The 19518-nt window shown below is 44.1% G+C and overlaps 1 protein-coding gene across 5 annotated transcripts in view; it reads right to left on the reverse strand.

The window, feature by feature from the left end:
* atl2 (atlastin GTPase 2) overlaps positions 1-19518 on the reverse strand; it is a 76764-nt gene that overhangs the window by 28954 nt on the left and 28292 nt on the right. For all 5 annotated transcript variants that reach the window (XM_048535974.1, XM_059648395.1, XM_059648394.1 and 2 more), the window contains exon 3: positions 3147-3281. In XM_048535974.1, the coding sequence (XP_048391931.1) occupies positions 3147-3281 (135 nt within the window). The remainder of the gene's footprint in view (positions 1-3146; positions 3282-19518) is intronic.

A 19518-nucleotide genomic window follows, 5' to 3' on the forward strand; every position in this document is an offset into this window, starting at 1 on the left:
GATGCCTAGTTTGGGTTCTGTCAGGACCACTCAGTTCCTGACCTCTTTACAGCCTTGGTTCAAAAATAGACAGAACAGCCTAACTTCAAAGGAAATGCGAGAGTGACACAGCCCTCGACATAGTGTGGCTGCATTTGATAGAGTGTGACATGAAGGAGCCCTAGCAAAACTGGAATCAATGGGTATCAGGGCAAATTCTCCACAGGTTGGAGTCATACCTGGTACATCGAAGATGGTTACAGTTGTTGCATGTCAGTCATCTCAGCTCCAGGGCATCAACGAAGGAGTTTCTCAGGGTAGTGTACTAGATCTAACTATCTTCAGTTGCTCCATTATTGGCCTTCCCAACAAAGGACCAGAATGGGGATATTCACTAATAATTGTGCAACATTCAGCACAATTTGTGACACCTCAGATATTAAAGCAGTCCAAGTTCAAATCCAAACAAGATCTGGACAACACCCAAGTGGCAAGTTACAGCTGTACCACACAAATGCCAGGCAATGACCATCTCCAGTAAGAGAATCTAACTACTTCTCCTTGACATTCAATGGTGTTACCATCATTAAATACCCCGTCAACACTCCCAGGGTTACCATAGACCAGAAATTTGACTGGACTCACCACATAAACATAGTGGCTACAAGAGTGTGTTATAAGTTAAGAACACTACAGCAAGTAAATCACCTCCTGGCTTCCAAAAGCCTGTCCACTATCTACAAGACACAAGTCAGGAGTGTGATGGAATAATCCTTCCATTAGCCTGGAGAGATGCAGCTACATGAACACTCAAGCAGCTTGACAGCATCCAGGAAAAAGTAGCCCACTTGACTCGCACTACATTGACAAGCATCCATCACTATACTCAGCAGTAGCAGCATCTATTACCTACAAGATGCACAGCACCTTCTGAACCAACAACAAATTCCATGTAGAACGACAAGGGAACACGACCACGTGCAAGTTCCCCTTCAAATTACTCATCATCCTGACTTGGAAATATATCGCTGTTCTTTCGGTGTTGCTGGGTCAAAATCATCGACTTCCCTCCCTAAGGACATTGTGGGTCAATCTTCAGCATGTAGACTGCAGCAGTTAAAGACGACACTTACCACCACCTTCTCAAGGTCGATTAGGGTTGGGAATTAATGCTGGTCATTTGGCGACACTCAAGTAACCACAAATGAATGGGGGAAATTAAATGTGCAATAAATTGCAGGCTTTAACTACTTCATCTGATTTCTTACCATGGACATTTTTTAAAAAAAATTGTTCATAGAAAGAGCGTATCACTGACTAGGCCAACATTTATTGCCTAACCCTAACTGTCCAGAGGGCAGCTAAAAGTCAATCACATTTCCTTGGGCCTGGAGTCACATATAGGCCAGACCAGGTAAGAATGACAGTTTCCTACCCAAAAGAACACTAGTGAACCAGACTGGTTATTCTGATAATTGATAATGGTAAATTTATGGTCATCATTAGACTTTAATTTTGGATTTCTACTGAATTCAAATTCCACCATCTGTGGTAGTGGAATTCAAACTCAGGTCCCCAGATCAATAGTCCAGTGAAAATATTACCAGGCCATTACCTCCTGACACATTTCTCAAATTTAACAAGAATAACGTATTTTTGAAGTGGCAATAAGTGGGAGTAGAAAATAAAGATCCGACCAAGACAGGAAACAAATTGTAAAGAAGCAAACGTACTTTTAGAACAAAGAATAAAAGAACTATTGAAAATACAGTAGAAGGAGCAACTGATACAAGGTAAATTGAATTATAAAGTAATGCACATGGCATTTAAAAATTAAAAGGAAACTGGAGATGATACCCATAACAAGGAATCAAATGGAATAGATAAATATGAAATATGTTACAAACTAACTATCCAAAGTTGTGCTCATCCCTTTCATTTGGTCCCAGTGAGAGTCAGGTGGAACTTGTCCCAACAATATCGCTCATTCATGTCCCAGTATTGGAAGCAATATCCCATGAAATGGAACAACTTTCCTCACCAATCTTTCACTCTCCTAATCTGCTAAACCCATCCCTATTCAACCAGCATACAGCTCAGACTATAAACCCAGGAATACCAAGATGTTTTCTCTTTTTGATGCACTTCTAACCCCTGATATTTACTTGATAGGGCCTTTTTTTCTTGCCCACATCTCTAATTGGACCATGACAACTGAATCTTCTTTTTCCAAATTCCTCTCTAATTGCACTCCTATCATTTACCTATCATCCTACCATCAGAATATAGATCACTAGTATCCCTCAGAGGAAGGACCTATTCTTCACATCTTCTAATCATATAAAATAACACCGCTCAAAGCTCTTCAAAGACTGTAAGCTATTAAATGCAGTGTCAGCATAGGTAAGCTTTATAGATTTTATTAAAAATATATTTTGATCAAGGAAAAATATACATTCCTCTAAATTTGATAAGGAGAACATACCTCCCTCATTTGCTAACACTAAATGACATAATTGTCATCCTCTACAGGCAGAACAGCAGATTGTGACAGGGAAAAAAAATCTTTATTACATGGGATTCCAGAATTAGCAGTCATTAGTGAAATGCAATTTCCCTTGATAATCCAATATCATTAGCTTAGCGAATCAAGTTACATACTGGAGTGTGATTTGAAGTAACCTTAGTAGAACTGGGAAAAAGGACCGATGAAGGGAAGAAGAAAAAAAAATCATCCAAGAGCTAAATTGAGGTTTTCTTTGATTTCAAATTACTCAAGATAAAACTTGAATAGGAATTAAGTAATGACAATTGTTTCAACATTATTATAACAAACTTCTCTAGTTTTCAGTGTAAAAGTATTCTTAAAACAGGTGGCTAGGGATAGTGGCCATGTGGACAAGGATTGCTTTTCTATTTTCATTTCTCCTCCACCAAACCAAACTATTTCTTCAGATTTCCATTCTTCCAAAAATGACTAATGGTTAAATTAATCTTAGCCAGAACAGTAAAAGGCTAGAATTTGAAATTCCTTGGATCAATAGATCAAAAAGACACACATCAGGGAAACAGAGCATTTGCAGACAATATTCCTATTGATAGAAAAAGCCAAAACACATGAAAAGTGTGAAATTTCCTTGATGGCACAAGTTCATTGTTGAGCATACCTGGCTTCCATCAGACTTGTTGATGACAAAAACTTCACTCCAAACTTGTATTCCAGTAGTTTCACGTTCACATCCACCTCGCCAAGTAAAGCCTGTTAATGGCTCATCATCTCCACCTAGCCATGTATCAGGATTCTGCAGAGATGTAAAACAAATACCACATTTAGAACTTGTAGGATTAATTACAGTATCGTGCGCTATGTAAGGATAATGTGGTCGCAAGAGGTTGTCTTTGAATTTTGTGCCTGGAGTTCACATTACCCTTACTAATAGATGTAACCAATAAATTCCCTGATTTTGAAAAAAACTTAAGACCAGGTTTTGGGGGTGCAAAATGCACCAGAATTAGATTGAAACAGCTGTCATGTCAACATACAAAATACAGGATGTGGTTGAGTGAAGGAATTAAAGCAATGTGGTCACAAATCCAGCATATGGAACAGCACTACGTATCCCTCATTATATAAACTACTGGCTGCTCCAAACAGGATATCTCCAAATTCCATCCAATTTCCATGAAATCCCTCTGAAATTTGCACTATAATAAATGTCTTTGCAACAACACCGTTCAGCTCAATCTCCCAACATTGTAACTGAAATAGCCATATAACTGATGAGAGACAAGAGCTGGCAAGTAAAATAATAAATTCAGACAGAAAAAGCAAGCTGAATCAGTGACATTGACCATGTTCTTAAAACATTTAAAATCATTCAGAGAAGGATAGAAACAAGAGGATCACATCTGCAATTCCTGTCATGTCTCAATACTTTCAAGTTGTATTTAAATTGGAGTAGTTTTAACTCAGAATGCAAGAAATTAGGATAAATTCTGCCTCAATCAAACCCGCAGATCTGGATACTTCATTTTCAAATGTCTATGGTTGAGAACAAAGGAAGCTGCTGTAAGATCCCAGTCGAGTGCATTGGAAATCAAACCCTGCTATTCCTGGCATCACAAAAGTCAGAGATCTTATCAAGTATATGCCAATTTATCCTCTCAATCCCAGGTTGACGGAAAACACACCAGGCTTCCATATTTAAGAAGAATTATTTATCACAAACAAAACAGACTGTAACACCACGACGAATTGTTGACATAAGATTCTATTAGTTAAATCTCTAACTCCCTTCCAATTTGCTCCCAACACACTGCCCAAAAAAACTGGTGTATATGGGGATGGGAAAGAAATTGGGAAAGCAATTCAATAGGGGGGCTTCTTCAGATTCCCAAATCCTTCACTTCTCCATTGGGAGCACAAAGCAATTGGTTCAAATTATGAAAGAGATAATGGGAACTGCAGATGCTGGAGAATCCAAGACAACAAAATGTGAGGCTGGATGAACACAGCAGGCCAAGCAGCATCTCAGGAGCACAAAAGCTGACGTTTCGGGCCTAGACCCTTCATCAGAGAGGGGGATGGGGTGAGGGAACTGGAATAAATAGGGAGGGGGAGGCGGACTGAAGATGGAGAGAAAAGAAGATAGGTGGAGAGAGTATAGGTGGGGAGGTAGGGAGGGGATAGGTCAGTCCAGGGAAGACGGACAGGTCAAGGAGGTGGGATGAGGTTAGTAGGTAGATGGGGGTGCGGCTTGGGGTGGGAGGAAGGGATGGGTGAGAGGAAGAACAGGTTAGGGAGGCAGAGACAGGTTGGACTGGTTTTGGGATGCAGTGGGTGGAGGGGAAGAGCTGGGCTGGTTGTGTGGTGCAGTGGGGGGAGGGGACGAACTGGGCTGGTTTAGGGATGCATTTGGGGAAGGGGAGATTTTGAAACTGGTGAAGTCCACATTGATACCATTAGGCTGCAGGGTTCCCAGGCGGAATATGAGTTGCTGTTCCTGCAACCTTCGGGTGGCATCATTGTGGCACTGCAGGACGCCCATGATGGACATGTCATCTAAAGAATGGGAAGGGGAGTGGAAATGGTTTGCGACTGGGAGGTGCAGTAGTTTGTTGCGAACTGAGCGGAGGTGTTCTGCAAAGCGGTCTCCAAGACTCCGCTTGGTTTCCCCAATGTAGAGGAAGCCACACCGGGTACAGTGGATGCAGTATACCACATTGGCAGATGTGCAGGTGAACCTCTGCTTAATGTGGAATGTCATCTTAGGGCCTGGGATGGGGGTGAGGGGGGAGGTGTGGGGGCAAGTGTAGCAATTACTGTGGTTGCAGGGGAAAGTGCCGGGTGTTGTGGGGTTGGAGGGCAGTGTGGAGCGAACAAGGGAGTCACGGAGAGAGTGGTCTCTCCGGAAAGCAGACAGGGGTGGGGATGGAAAAATGTCTTGGGTGGTGGGGTCGGATTGTAGATGGCGGAAGTGTCGGAGGATGATGCGTTGTATCCGGAGGTTGGTGGGGTGGTGTGTGAGAACAAGGGAGATCCTCTTTGGGCGGTTGTGGCGGGGGCGGGGTGTGAGGGACATGTTGCGGGAAATACGGGAGACGCGGTCGAGGGCGTTCTCGATCACTGTGGGGGGAAAGTTGCGGTCCTGGAAGAACTTGGACATCTGAGATGTGCGGGAGTGGAATGTCTTATCGTGGGAGCAGATGCGGCGGAGGCGGAGGAATTGGGAATAGGGGATGGAATTTTTGCAGGAGGGTGGGTGGGAGGAGGTGTACTCTAGGTAGCTGTGGGAGTCGGTGGGCTTGAAATGGACATCAGTTACAAGCTGGTTGCCTGAGATGGAGACTGAGAGGTCCAGGAAGGTGAGGGATGTGCTGGAGATGGCCCAGGTGAACTGAAGGTTGAGGTGGAAGGTGTTGGTGAAGTGGATGAACTGTTCGAGCTCCTCTGGGGAGCAAGAGGCGGCGCCGATACAGTCATCAATGTGCCGGAGGAAGAGGTGGGGTTTGGGGCCTGTGTAGGTGCGGAAGAGGGACTGTTCCACGTAACCTACAAAGAGGCAGGCATAGCTGGGGCCCATGCGGGTGCCCATGGCCACCCCCTTCGTCTGTAGGAAGTGGGAGGAGTCAAAAGAGAAGTTGTTGAGGGTGAGGACGAGTTCGGCTAGGTGGATGAGGGTGTCGGCGGATGGGGACTGGTCGGGCCTGCAGGACAGGAAGAAGCGGAGGGCCTTGAGGCCATCTGCATGCGGAATGCAGGTGTATAGGGACTGGACGTCCAAATTATGAAGTCTGAGTGACTGGTTAAAAGCGACCGTTTACAGCACTTAGTGAGACAAAACAAGCTAGCTTTTCTCAGGCTTACAGCTCGACAAACAGGGTGCTCAAGAGAAAGGACACAAGAGTGCTAATGACCGAGAGACCATGTGACCTTTGAAGAGTCTGAAAGCTTCTGCCAATATCATTCACATTCCTTAGTTGGTCAGCTATCCAGCAGCCAGATTGCTGTCATCAGTTTGATGGCCTTTGGCACCCACTGAAATAACTTCAAAGGCTGGCATTCCATCACCAATCATTTGCAAATGCACAGCCTTTCACATAGCCCTGCCTCTCACTGAGTGTGACATCCAGCACCTCAGTATTATGTCGGCCAGGTCTCCCTGATTGGGATTTGTTAATATGGTCCAACCAGGGAACCTATTCTACGACGTCCAGTTGGCTGACCTCATTACAATCACTACATTCCTTTGAATCCATGGACAAGGCTGATCCGATTCTTTTGAGCGCGTCCTGGGGAGTCACATTACTTGCAACACTGAATCTGACACAGGATGCATGAAACACACAGGAGCTCATCTTTCTGCACCTGGAGCGTCTTGGTAAACTTTTATTTCCTGCTTTTGGGAGGCAGAAGTGTCAGGACAGCTACTTTTGTCACATCCGTCTCCGAGTCAGAGGAGTCAACAATGTTTGATGGAGAGGGCAAATTCTCAGGTGTGAGAAGTATTTCTGAAGGTTGAGGGGAACAGCAGTCTGTGAATTTGCAACTTTCAAATAGTCCACAGGACAGTCACACCTATCTGATCTTTATAGGTCACTGGGCCTGATCTCGCTATCATGCCTCTTATCCGTGTGGAGCCATTACCATGATTCTTGCTCCAAACTAAGTGCCCTGTATCAAACCACCTCTCTTGCTTGGCAGAGTGTTGGGTTTGGCATTGGAGTTCCTGATGCCTTTTCACCCCCATTATGCCTGCCAGATCTGGGAAGATCAGACTTAGCCTGCTGCAGAGTCTTCTATCCATTAGCAACTCTGCTGGTACTATCCCTGTAGTTGCATGTAGTGTGGTTCTCTAACCAATAAGAACTGTGTCAACTTGGTATCTAGTGAGGCCATAACACGTTTCTTCACTTCAACCTTCAAAGGCTGAACCACTGTTTCTGCCAGGCCATTAGATGATGGGTAGTATGGAAATGTCCTAATATGTGGAATCCCATTCAAGTTTAAGTAAAAACTAAAAGTCACAGCTAGTTAACATAGCCCATTATTTGTGACCAATATCTCCCAGACTCTCCGTTACAAAAAATGTGCAATGGCCCCTCGGTTACCTCCATTAATACCAATTGTTTCAGTTTGGAAAGGACTGGATCTGTGTCCAAAGTCTGATAACGTTAGCTCTGTGACATTGTGCATTTAAAAAGGGATTTGTCTGGCCCAATTCTCTTGGACATATGTTGTAAATCTGGTGAAGGCATCTGCTCCATGGAAAGCAGAAAGTAAACTTTTTTAAAAAAAACCCAAAACTAACAGACAAAAGAAATTAGTGGGAGGAGTGAATGTTGCTTTCAGTTATTGAAGTTGGGGATTTTGGAGTTAAAACTGTTAGATATAGCTCTCTCTCTGCTGTTGTAAAAACCTTAAGCTCTGTCTTTGCTGGTAGATTCAGTCTTGTGTTTTTCTCCCGCCTTCCTTCTCCTGGACTGGGGACAGCACGAGTAAATCTATTTTGCTGAATATGCCTTTGCCAAGGATGTGTTTATGAGATGTTGCTAATTTGAGTAGAGGTTAAATATTATTATTTTGTTTAAGTATTACAATAGAGTTAAAGTTGTGTTAATCTTCTGTTTTCGTAATATTTCAACTGTGGTGCAAGAATAAAGCATATTCTGCTTAAAGCCTAGTAGTTTGACCATTCGAATCACATCTGAAACGCAGCAGCTTAAACTTGCCTTTAAGTCAAAATGTTAGGATCTAAGCTATCTTCTCGATACGCTTTTGTTTTTGGGGTGGGGTTGCTGGTTTGTCTAGTCCATAACAGTTATAACTAGTATCTCGTCCAGAGAATTAATTGTAGTGACAGACTGTTCCATTGAGGGGTACCACTTGTGGCATACCTGCTAATGGAAGGCAGCTCCAAGCATCTGCAATCACTACTCTGCCTCCTGACGGCATTCTCATCAAAGCTTTATCATACAGTAAAACTGCAACATACTGGGGTAGGCAAAAGAGCAACGAGAATTACAGTCTAGAATTTTATACCTCTTCTGTCCCTCCATTAATCCGCTTGAATCCACAGAATCTTAAGTAGAACGGCGTGAAAAAAAGTGAATGTTCCACCTATGCCGGTGATACCGCCTACATTACAGGGAATCCCTCACCACAATTCAATGCACTTTCGCTGCAGTGTTTACCTGAGGCGGTGGCTACGGTTATTCATACTAATAACATGGATCGGCCAGATAGTACTCATCCCCAGATGAGAAGGGCCTTGACTTATTACTGGAACGCTGTTAAGGAATCCATGCTGACCAGACTCAGGTATGACATGATGCAGCGTCCCCCATGCCAACCTAGGTCCAAAAACCCAGCACCTCTCGCGTCAGACTTTGAATTAACAAGGGCATATCAAACGGAACCTCAGTACTATGTTCCTGGCCGGGTCGACAATTACAGTAGCAGTTATGCCACCCATCCGCATGGTCCTACTGCTCCTCAATATGGAGTGCCATACGCACCTACTCCCCCCGTTTCGTAGACCCAGTGGCCCTCTGCATTGAGGCAGAACATTCCACTCTGCCCAGGGATGTTTCAACTGTGGCAGTCGGGATCACTGGAAGAGAGACTGTTCTCAGAATCAACCTCAAGGGAGGCCCCAAGGAAGAAGACATCCTTTTTCCACTAGTAATCCTTTTTCAGCCTGACTACCTTTGCCCCATAATATGCCCGTCTTAACTAGAGATCCGGAGGGTGAACCAATTGTTAATCTAACTGTACGAGGTGTAGCAATTCCCTTTATGATGGATACTGGGGCCACGGCAACTATGCTGGATGCTTCATGTGTACAGCGATATGGGTTTAAGCTCTCACCCGCCTCAGTAGGCCTTACTGGGCTTGCCGGGCAGGAAAACACCTACTCTTTAACAGAACCATTGACAGTTGATTTGCCCCTCAAACCGGTCTTATTCAATCTTCCCAGACCCTCAATTTGGAAGTTAATTTAGCGGGGAGAGATTTGTTGTGCCTTCTTCAAATTGAAACTGTCTCAACGAGGGCATTAGCATTAAAACTGACCCGATTAAGCAACAGTTTTGGCTTCATCAATCGCCACAATGGTGGACAGTTGACTTATCTCCGAGATTTCACCTCTTCTCTACAGACCCCTAATCCTCATGTTACCTTGTGCTATGACCCCACAGGCGCTTCCATGAATTGGCTGCTATTTACGCCCCCTATATAGGATCAAGTTTATCTGTTACTATTATAGGATTTATTGAGGGAAAGGAAGGGTCAATGTTTCTGGAGGAGGTGCCAACCTACCTATGGCACCAATCGGGTCTGGTGTCCCCTCATCTCACGCCGACTGCAAATACCGGCCATTTCTGGTGCACCGCTTGATCCAACAGTCAGACCTGGAAGTGAAGGGTTCTTCACAGCAGGTGGCTGATGATCGCATTACATATTATGGTGATCCTTTTATTGTGTTTGGGCTACCAACCTTATCACAGGCCCTCTGAGGAGCCTTCTCCAGACCTGTGGTCTGCTTCCACGAGATAGGATATACTCCAATCACCCCCATAAAAATACAGGTCATCCCGGGAGCACTCTTACCCTCGATATCTCAGTACCCCCTCAAACCTGAGGCAGTGGAAGGAATAACCTCCCTGGTCGATTCATTGCTCCAACAGGGTATATATTGGTCCCTTGCCAACTGCCTTGCAATACTCCTATTCTACCCATCCCTAAACCTGGCCACCAGGATTGGAGGGTGGTCCAGGACCTCAGACAAATAAATAAAGTAGTCCGACCCTTGCATCCAATTGTCCCTAATACTACCACTATCCTTGGTAACATCCCCTCCGATGAGCGTGTCTTCACCATTGTGTACTTGCAACATGCATTTTTTGCTATTCCCTTGGATAAGGGGTGTCAGTATCTGTTTGCCTTTACTTTTAAGGGCCAGCAGTATACCTGGACTCGTCTCCCCCTAGGGTTCGTTCATTCACCCACCCTATTTTTCCAGGTCTTGCACCACCAGCTCCAAGATCTCCAACTCTTTGATGGCTCCACAGTCATCCAATACGTTGACAATTTGCTTTTAGCAACGCTCTCCACTCTTGGGGATATGTTGTGGCCGTCGTGAAGGTTAAGCATACCCAACGGCAGGTACAGTTCCTAGGAATTCTACTCAGCGCCTCAGAACGAATGCTCATCCCTGAGCACATTGCCCCTATTCTTATTACCCTCTCGCCCACCACCCCTAAACAAATAAGGGTCTTTTTAGGCTTGGTTAATTATTGTCGGCCATGGCTCCCTAATGCAACATTACTCACTAAATTACTGACCCCTTTGGCTTCTTGTAAAGCCCCAAAAAAACCTTCACCCTCTGTAATGAGCAAAAGTCAGCCTTTATAGACTTAAAAGCGGCCCTTGCGGCCACCCCGGCTTTGGAAAGACCTTTATATGACAGGCCTTTCCAGCTATATGTTAATATTCTGGATGGGTGCGCTACTGGAATCTTGACACAGACTCATGGCAAACGACCGGGTGCCTACTACTCTACCCGCCTGGACTTTGTAGCTCAGGGATTACCCCCTTGTTCTCAGATTTTTCCTGCAATTTATTCTTGAGTCACTGCGGCCTCTAATGTTACTATCCACCAGCCTCTTACTGTCTATACCTCACGTGCCATTATAGTGCTCCTCACCTCCCACCAGACTCAACACCTCACCCAGGCACACGTAAGCCGCTACGAAGTTACACTCCTTAATAATCCCCTCTTGACGATCTCTTTCTGTTCCACTATTAACCCAGCCGTGTTTTTGAGTGCACCCCCCCCCACAAAAGCTGAGTTCTTAGGAAGCAGTGATGTGGAGCTTCTAAGGAATCAAATTTCTAACCTCTCCCACCCAGACCTTACGTGACGTCCCACTCCCTTCTCGAGACCTTATCTTGTTCCTCCATGTCCCCCTTAGGTAACCCCTGTCTGGGCACACAATTATCGATGCCGCCACATTAGAATTGGCAGCATTTGAGCCCCCAGTATCTGCTCAGAAGGCAGAACTCTTTGCCTTCACCTGTGCTTGCATTCTAGCCTCAGGGAAGTCAACAAATATTTACACTGACTCTCTGTATGCCTTTGTCATCTCCCATGGCTTTGGCCAACTGTAGTCTCAGCATGGGTTTAATGTCCTCAGGTTTGCCCATTCAGGATTCCTTGTATGTCAAAAACCTTCTTCAGACAATTCTCCTCCCTAGACAATTGGCTATTATCAAACATGCTGCCCATGCCGCCAATGACTCTGCAATTACTCAGGGCGATGCTGGGGCTGATCACACTGCTGAACAGGCAGCTGCAGATCAAACTTATAATTGTGCCCTCTATGAACAAGCAGGTGATAAATCGCTCGTTTTCTTCAAACATGAGGGGCATGCCAGATATTGTCACTGTTCAGCGCCAGCAGGGGGATGGCCCCTGCCTCCGAAAAGGAGATTAGGAAGGCACATAGATGTTTGCATTCTGCATGAGGCCTTTGGGTTACTCCCATGGGCCAAGCATGTATACCTGATGTTTTGTTGCCTTTGCTCATTGATTGTCTTCATTCTGATACCCACCTTGGAAGAGGGGGAATGAGTGGTATTATGGTCCATACCTGGTGGCACCCCCGGCTGGCTGAAGCAGACCAGTCTCACATAGCATCATGTTTGACATGCCAACAAAACAATGTTGGTCAGGGGGTGAAATGCTCACCAGGTGGACTGGTTGAACGTATTCAGCTAGATTTTCATGAATTACCACATGTACATCGTTGATGTATTCAGTAGATGGATAGAGGCTTTCCCAATGACAAATAACAAAGCCTCAGCAGTAGTAAAATTGTTAATAACTGAGGTAATACCAAGTTTGGAGTGCCTCGACAAATTAGTTCAGATAAAGGCCCCCACTTTTTAGGAAAGATTAATAAGGAATTGTGCGATGCGTTACACATCCAACAACAATTCCACTGTGCCTACCACCCCCAGGCAGCAGGGATAGTGGAAAGAGCTAACGGAACTCTCAAAGCTAAATTGACTAAGCTAACATGCGAAATGGCCTTAACTGATTAAAGGTTTTGTCCCTAGCTCTGTACCACATGAGAATAAGACCCCACTCTACCAGTGGACTCTCGGCGGCAGCGATAGTCTATGGCCGACCCAGTAGGACACCCTACGATGCCAATACCAGCCCACCCACCCAAACAGGCTTGAATATTATGGGTGAGGAAATGCAGAAGTTCTTTCAGCAGCTAACGTCATCTCTAAGGTTTCTCCATTCACAGGTAAAGTGCATCTTCGGACCACCTTCACGGATATCAGACCAGGGCCTTAAGAATCAGAACTGTTTTTCATGGCCACAGACAGGAGATTTCGTGCTCATTCGGGACTGGGATCATACCAAGCTTGGACCAAGGTGGAAAGGGCCATTTCAAAGTGCTTCTCCAGACTTCAACAGCCCTTAAAAGTCAAGGGGCAGAATCAGTGGATCCACTAAGTGAATGAAAACAATGGGTTCCCTCACCAGCTTGCAACTAATCGTTGGACTGAGTATTGTTGTGACTGCGTGTAGGTTGGAGGACAACTTCTTTTATAGGACACATATCCAACTGCATGGTAATCGAACAGCATGTTATCCACTAGCACAGGCTGTTGAGGCTTTATTTGTAGCAACACCAGGATAGAACCCTCACCAACTCTGAAGTAGATTATTCTGGTAGGCCTTGCCAAAGGGAGGGTAAATGCACAGAATTGGTGGTTAACGGCCCCTCTAATGGTACAGGTGCTAAACCGAAGCTTGGGAAGGAAAAGACCAACTGTACGAATCCTAACAGCTATCAGCTTTGTCTTAATGGTACTGGAACTTCTTGTGCACATGCTTTAGTAAACATCACTAACCATCCACATGATGCTTCCTGGCCCCATCAGTGTGTAAAAAGAATTTGCACAACTAAAGGAGGACTACTGAACGGCCCCTGTTTGGAATCAAAACCGGTGAACAGGACTTCAGGCGTACAGGGAACTTGTGGGAGTTGTAGTGGCACCCACGCAGAAACAGGGTATGGGACGCTTTCGTTTCATTCCTCGGACTTCCAACCATTTAAAGAATCAATCCTCCTGAAATAGTTACAAGATAGTTCGTGAGTCCGTTATCTTCTACCATGCTAAGAAGGGATTTGTTTTCCTTCTCAGCAGGACTTTTTTACTGCTACCCCAACTTTGCCAGTGCTGTTTGCTGTTGGGACTATTGGGCCTCTCAGTCTCTTGCCTCCGACAAACACATACTCTACGACGAATTGTCATCACTCCATAAGCGAGAAGTTTTGCGCCGAGTGGCAGGATCTGGTCATCTTGGGCTCTCCCTTGGGATACGGCTTCCTAAGAACTGTCAGTCTGGGAGGCTCCTCAGGGGTGGTGTCTGCTTAAAAACAAACTACCTATACATGGACTCACCAACCTGGGAAATAGAACAATGTTGGCATTGGACGCAGTAAATCAAGAATTAGCCGAACTTTGCTCAGCAAATCCAGTATGCAGTGGACTATCAGCTGGCTCAACAAAAGGAGTATGTACAATTATAGGGGACAAATGCATTACCCATGTTACCGATGAATCCAGTAATATTACCCAGGCCATCCAAGCCAAACAGGGACAGTTGGACTGGTACAGAGGGAAGCCTGATCTGGAGAGGATGGTTGGGATGGCTTCTGGACAGTTCTTGGGGCTCATACCTACTGCATGGATTGGATATCTTAATGACAGTCATGACTGTTTGTTGTGTATTCATGGTGTGCCTGAGCTCCTGTTGCAGAATCATTGCCAACAGACTAATAGCTCCCTTTTCGGCCCAGATATAGGTTATCATGGAATGATAAAAAGGAATGAGATGTTAAGGGATAACATCCCATTAATTTTTATGCTCCTTACCTTCTCACACAGGGGTACGTGGAAACTGTCTTAAACTTCCTGCCGAATAGGATTGGGTGGGAAATGTTTGTAAAAGGTGCGAGACTTCCGTAATTCTGTAAAGGGGTGAAACTTCTGTTTCTACTGAAGTGGCCAGGTCAGTGATCTTTGTCCAAGCCAGACACTTCGGCAGCTTGAAATCGCATCCTGTCTTTATCAGTCATTTTGTGAACCATCAATGCTGTATCCTGTTGTCTTTAAGTTCCAAATGCAGTAATGTTTTATGTATCAGCCAAAATAGAGTATAAAAGGTGGGGACTGCCTGCTGTTCAGGTAGAATCGCTTACGGAACTCAGCAGTCTGCTGGGTTGAGTAAAGCGATCCTCCATAGCTTGTACTTGCTTAATTACAAAGGATTGCGTTTTTGTAGTCGTGTCAGTGTCTTGCTATTGCATCAAGTCTGTGAGGTTCTCCAAAAAAACCTAACAAAAGGTCCACCAGGTTTATCCTGACAGCGTTCACAGTCTGCGCAAAGGGAACTGGAAGCCAAAAGAACACAACAGTGCTGTAAATGGAAGTCATTTATTAGAAAAAAGTAAACCACTTTGCATCTTCATTAACCAATTGTTACCAAAGAACAAGAAACTGTACAAATTCCTCCATAAGATCTAATCTTTTACCAAATACCCATTTTAATGCTTTTAGATGCAAAAGCAGCACAATCTTCAACAGAGGTTCAAAATCATGCCCTGCAGAGTTAACCATTGAAATTAAATTTAAATATACAATGTTCTCAAGTATTACATGAGGAAAGAAATTCTGGGACTGTTCAACAGTTCTAACCAGGACACATTTTAAGAAAAAAAACCAAGCATATATACAAAAGGTATACCTAGAGATTTTATTTATTGATTCAATACGCAAAAGTTCACTTTTGCAGGTTCAAAATAGAATTCAACTTTTGCTTTTCCATAATGTTACTGCTTAGAACCACAGCAAACTAGAGTTCTGATGAGTTTGAAAAGTAAAAAAACCCAATACTTCAGTACAGTACACAATTACAAGAAATTTTGTAACAAAAAATGCAGCGAACTGTTTTAACCAGCACTCTGAATAAACAGGCAACACACATTCTCGAAAGACGGGAAATTTACTTATTGTTGCAATCCTCACTATGTCAGAGTAGTCAGTTGAGGGTGCGAATAAGATACTCTCCGCCAATAAATTTTATTTCAGATAACAGTGTGAAGCAGGATGAACACAGGAGCAGAGGAGCAGGAAAGGTGACGTTTCGGGCCAGGACCCTTCTTCTGAAGTGGGGGAGGGGAAGGGGATTCTGAAATAAATAGGGAAAGAGGGGGAGGTGGATAGAAGATGGATTAAAAAAGAAGATAGGGGGAGAGGAGACAGACAGGTCAAAGAGGCGGGGTCAGAGCCAGTGAAGGTAAAAATGTAGGTGCAGAGTTAGGGAGGGGATACGTCAGTCCAGGGAGGACAGACAGGTCAATGAGGCGGGATGAGGTAGTGGGTAGGAGATGGTGATGGGGCTTCAGGTGGAAGGAATCGTTAGGGAGGCAGGGTCAAGGCTGGTTTTGGAATCCGGTCGGGGGAAGGGAGATTTTGAAGCTTGTGAAGTCCACATTGATACTCTTGGGCTGCAAGGTTCGCAAGCGAAAAGTGAGATGCTGTTCCAGCATCTTTCAGGTGGTGTCACTGTGGCAATGCAGGAGGCCCAGAATGGACACGTCGTCAAGATGGGGCCAGGGCCGGGGGCAGTGGAGAAACAGTTGAAATGGTTCGTGACTGGGAATGTAGTTGTTTGTTATGAACTGAACATAGGTGTTCTGCAAAGTGGTCCCCAAGCCTCCACTTGCTTTCCCTGATGTACAGGAGGCCACAACGAGAACAACAGCTACAGTATATCACATCAAACAGATGTGCAGGTGAACATCTGTTTGATGTGGAAGGTCTAAGGTCTTAGGGCCTGGGATGGGGGTGAGTTGTAGGGGCAGGTATCGCACTTGCTGCAGTTGCAGGTTAAAAAAAGAGTGTTGGGGGGGGGGGGGGGGGGGGGGAAGAGGCGGGGAGAAGAGTTTGGAGTGGACTACTTGTCAAAACTAACCTTTTTATGATCAGCGTGTCCTCTACACAGACAGAGGAAAACAAAAGCAGGCGTTATGGTCTGAAGGAAATACTTGGAAAGCACTTCAGAGATCCCTTACCACAGGGTTTGCTGAGATAATTCCTTTGCTAATCAGGATGGTGCTTCTGGATCTTCTTCTCTAGGTTCACCTTCACTTAGTTGCAGGAGGCACAGGATGACTGGTTCACAAGTTATATAAAACAAGTCTGACTTCTGTTTATACAGCCACAGATTGCAGTAACTGTGGACGGAAAACAAACTGGTTTCCTTCAAGTTTTAAATGTCATTACTGCAGAGAACAGAAAGATAACGGTTCTTTCCTTTTCAGATCCAATAGCTTCTGCCTGAATATTCACAACCAAAAGTTGTTCAGCTGCTTGGGGGCCAAAATCAATTAATTAATCACATAGCTGTTGGCTCACAGGAGGCATGTGTCAGAAACTAGTAACCACTGCACAAGCCAGCTACTTGCTGCCCAACAAATCTCAATTTGTGTACACCCTCTGCTCTAGCTCATCGGTGGTAATCTCCCCCACTGGTTGTACCAGTTGGCAAGTTTTATTAATTTAAAATATTTTCCTAATAAACTAGTTTAGAGGTGCTATTACACACCCATGGAACTTAATCCCAGGCCCCTCAGTCCTGGGGTAGCGATACTAATACTGTACCAAAGGGCCCCAAGATCAGAAGGCATCTCATGCATTGGCTGAGAATCAAACCCAGGCCTCCCATGTGGCAGGGGGGCATTTTACCACTGAAACAACACAACAAATAGTGGCTTAAACAACACTTACAAATGAGTTCAGAGATAGTTGGAACTGCAGATGCTGGAGAATCTGAGATAACAAGGTGTAGAGCTGGATGAACACAGCAGGCCAAGCAGCAGAGGAGCAGGAAAGCTGGCGTTTCAGGCCTAGACCCTTCTTCAGAAAGGTTTTTCTTTTCCGAAGGGTCCAGGCCCGAAACGTCAGCCTTCCTGCTCGGCCTGCTGTGCTCATCCAGTTCTACACCTTATTATCTCTACTCACAAATGAGTGTCAGGTGACACTTGTAAAAGTAACACTTTGCATAATCTTTTGCTTCAAAACATCTTTTTCCTAATTCAATACACAAAATAACCTTTACTTAACCAACATTGAATATTTTTGTATTCAAGGTATTACATTTTTCTCAGTGATTAAAGAACCACTGAACTTCAACTGTGATCAGGCATTTAAAACCAACCTTAAACTATGGGGTATATGCTTCAAGGATTAGTGCATTACTAATGCTGTCAATGTCGTACAGTCTGGCTTAGAAAGTGCTTCACATTCAAATTCTAAGAAAATCAAATATAAACCCATGCTGTAAATATGCAAAGAGAAAATGACATTTTCACTTCTTGTAATCACACGGGTCAATTTTTCATTACATATTCATATCAAACTGGTTATTGCTCCAAACAAACTGGCTATAAAATGCCATATAATACAGTTTTTAAATCAGTGCAGTTTCCTGCTGCAGCACCTCTGTCACACTCAGATTTCGGTCCTATGTCTGCTGCAATTTTCCAGCGATAGTCATTGAGAGCTCAAGGAATAGCCCTTTAACCATCAAATTAGGCACTTCACAGCCTTTTGGGCTGGAAACTGAACAGTTAACAGTCACAGACCATGAAATTTATCCTTCACTTGATTTAGTGCCAATGAATGTACATTTGCAAAGTTGTTCATTATCCTGACATTTATAATCACTTTACACAAATGCCTACTCTTTTCTACAATTATCACCCCTTTGCCATTTGTTTCAGGACATTTTTGCCATTTGTTTCCTCACATTTTCTTCCCAATCCCAGTATCATAAAAATCACATTTGTTATTGGTCTTTTCTTCATTTTATTCTGATTTCTAAAAGCAAAATATTTGGCATATTGTTTAATAAAATATTTGAAATATTTAAAACTTTTCACAGTCACATGCCAAAGCACATTACGATCAATTTGGTGTTTCTGGAATTTAGTCACCGTTACATGGAAAAAACAGTAGCAAGTTTCTGCACATCATGTTCCCACACTAGCAAGGCGATAACCAAATAATCTGTTTCTGTTGAAGGATAAAAAAGGTACACGCCCCAACTGCTCTTCAAAAGGAAATCTTTTACAGGCACCTGGTAGGGCACAGACGACCTCTGTTTCACACCTTATCTGACAAAAGCAGCTCCTACAAAGTACTCAGTGTTGCATGAAATTTAGTATCAGGGTATTTGCATACAAATCCTAGAAGTATCTTAAAATCTTATGACCAAGTCAAAGCCAGAATGCATTTATTAAATTTGTCAAGAAATATTTTCACGCAGGGTGAAAATTGGCATTTTTGCTGAAGCCAAGAGTAAAAACAGAAAATCAGAGAGAACATGTAGTTTGTTCTATTCTTGAAACATGCAATTTTAGGGAATGATTTATCTACTTCCTATACATCCTTAATCAGTAAATCTACAAAGCTTCACAGTTCAAATCGGTGCTTAGTCAGGGACAGTGACACTAAATAGCTAGAGAGGGCTCTTGCAGCATGGGGATAGTATTTCTACCTCTGGGTCAGATGGTTCAGGTTCAAGTCCCACCTATCCAAGGAGATTTGTCATAACATTCTGAACAGATCAAACAGAAATAACTTACACTGAAAGTAACAAATGCTAGCGATTACCGCAGGTCAAGCAGCATCCATGGAGAGAAAGAAAGTCAACATTGAGTTGAGATGACAGAGTTGAAGTGAAGCACAGAGGGGGGCTGCATTTATGCTGTAGTTGGGGGGGGGGGGGGGGCAGGTGGATGGAGTGTCGAGTGTTGGGAGGGAAAGGATGTTGATTGCTCTGATTTAGTGATTGGAATGTGAGAATGACATAACAATGGTGTGTCTAACTGCCAGACTAGAAAGAAGAGTCCCACTGCGCGCGCGCGGGGGGGGGGGGGGGGGGGGGA

Source organism: Stegostoma tigrinum, chromosome 9, assembly GCF_030684315.1.
Source record: "Stegostoma tigrinum isolate sSteTig4 chromosome 9, sSteTig4.hap1, whole genome shotgun sequence".
In the NCBI taxonomy this organism is placed as follows: domain Eukaryota; kingdom Metazoa; phylum Chordata; class Chondrichthyes; order Orectolobiformes; family Stegostomatidae; genus Stegostoma; species Stegostoma tigrinum.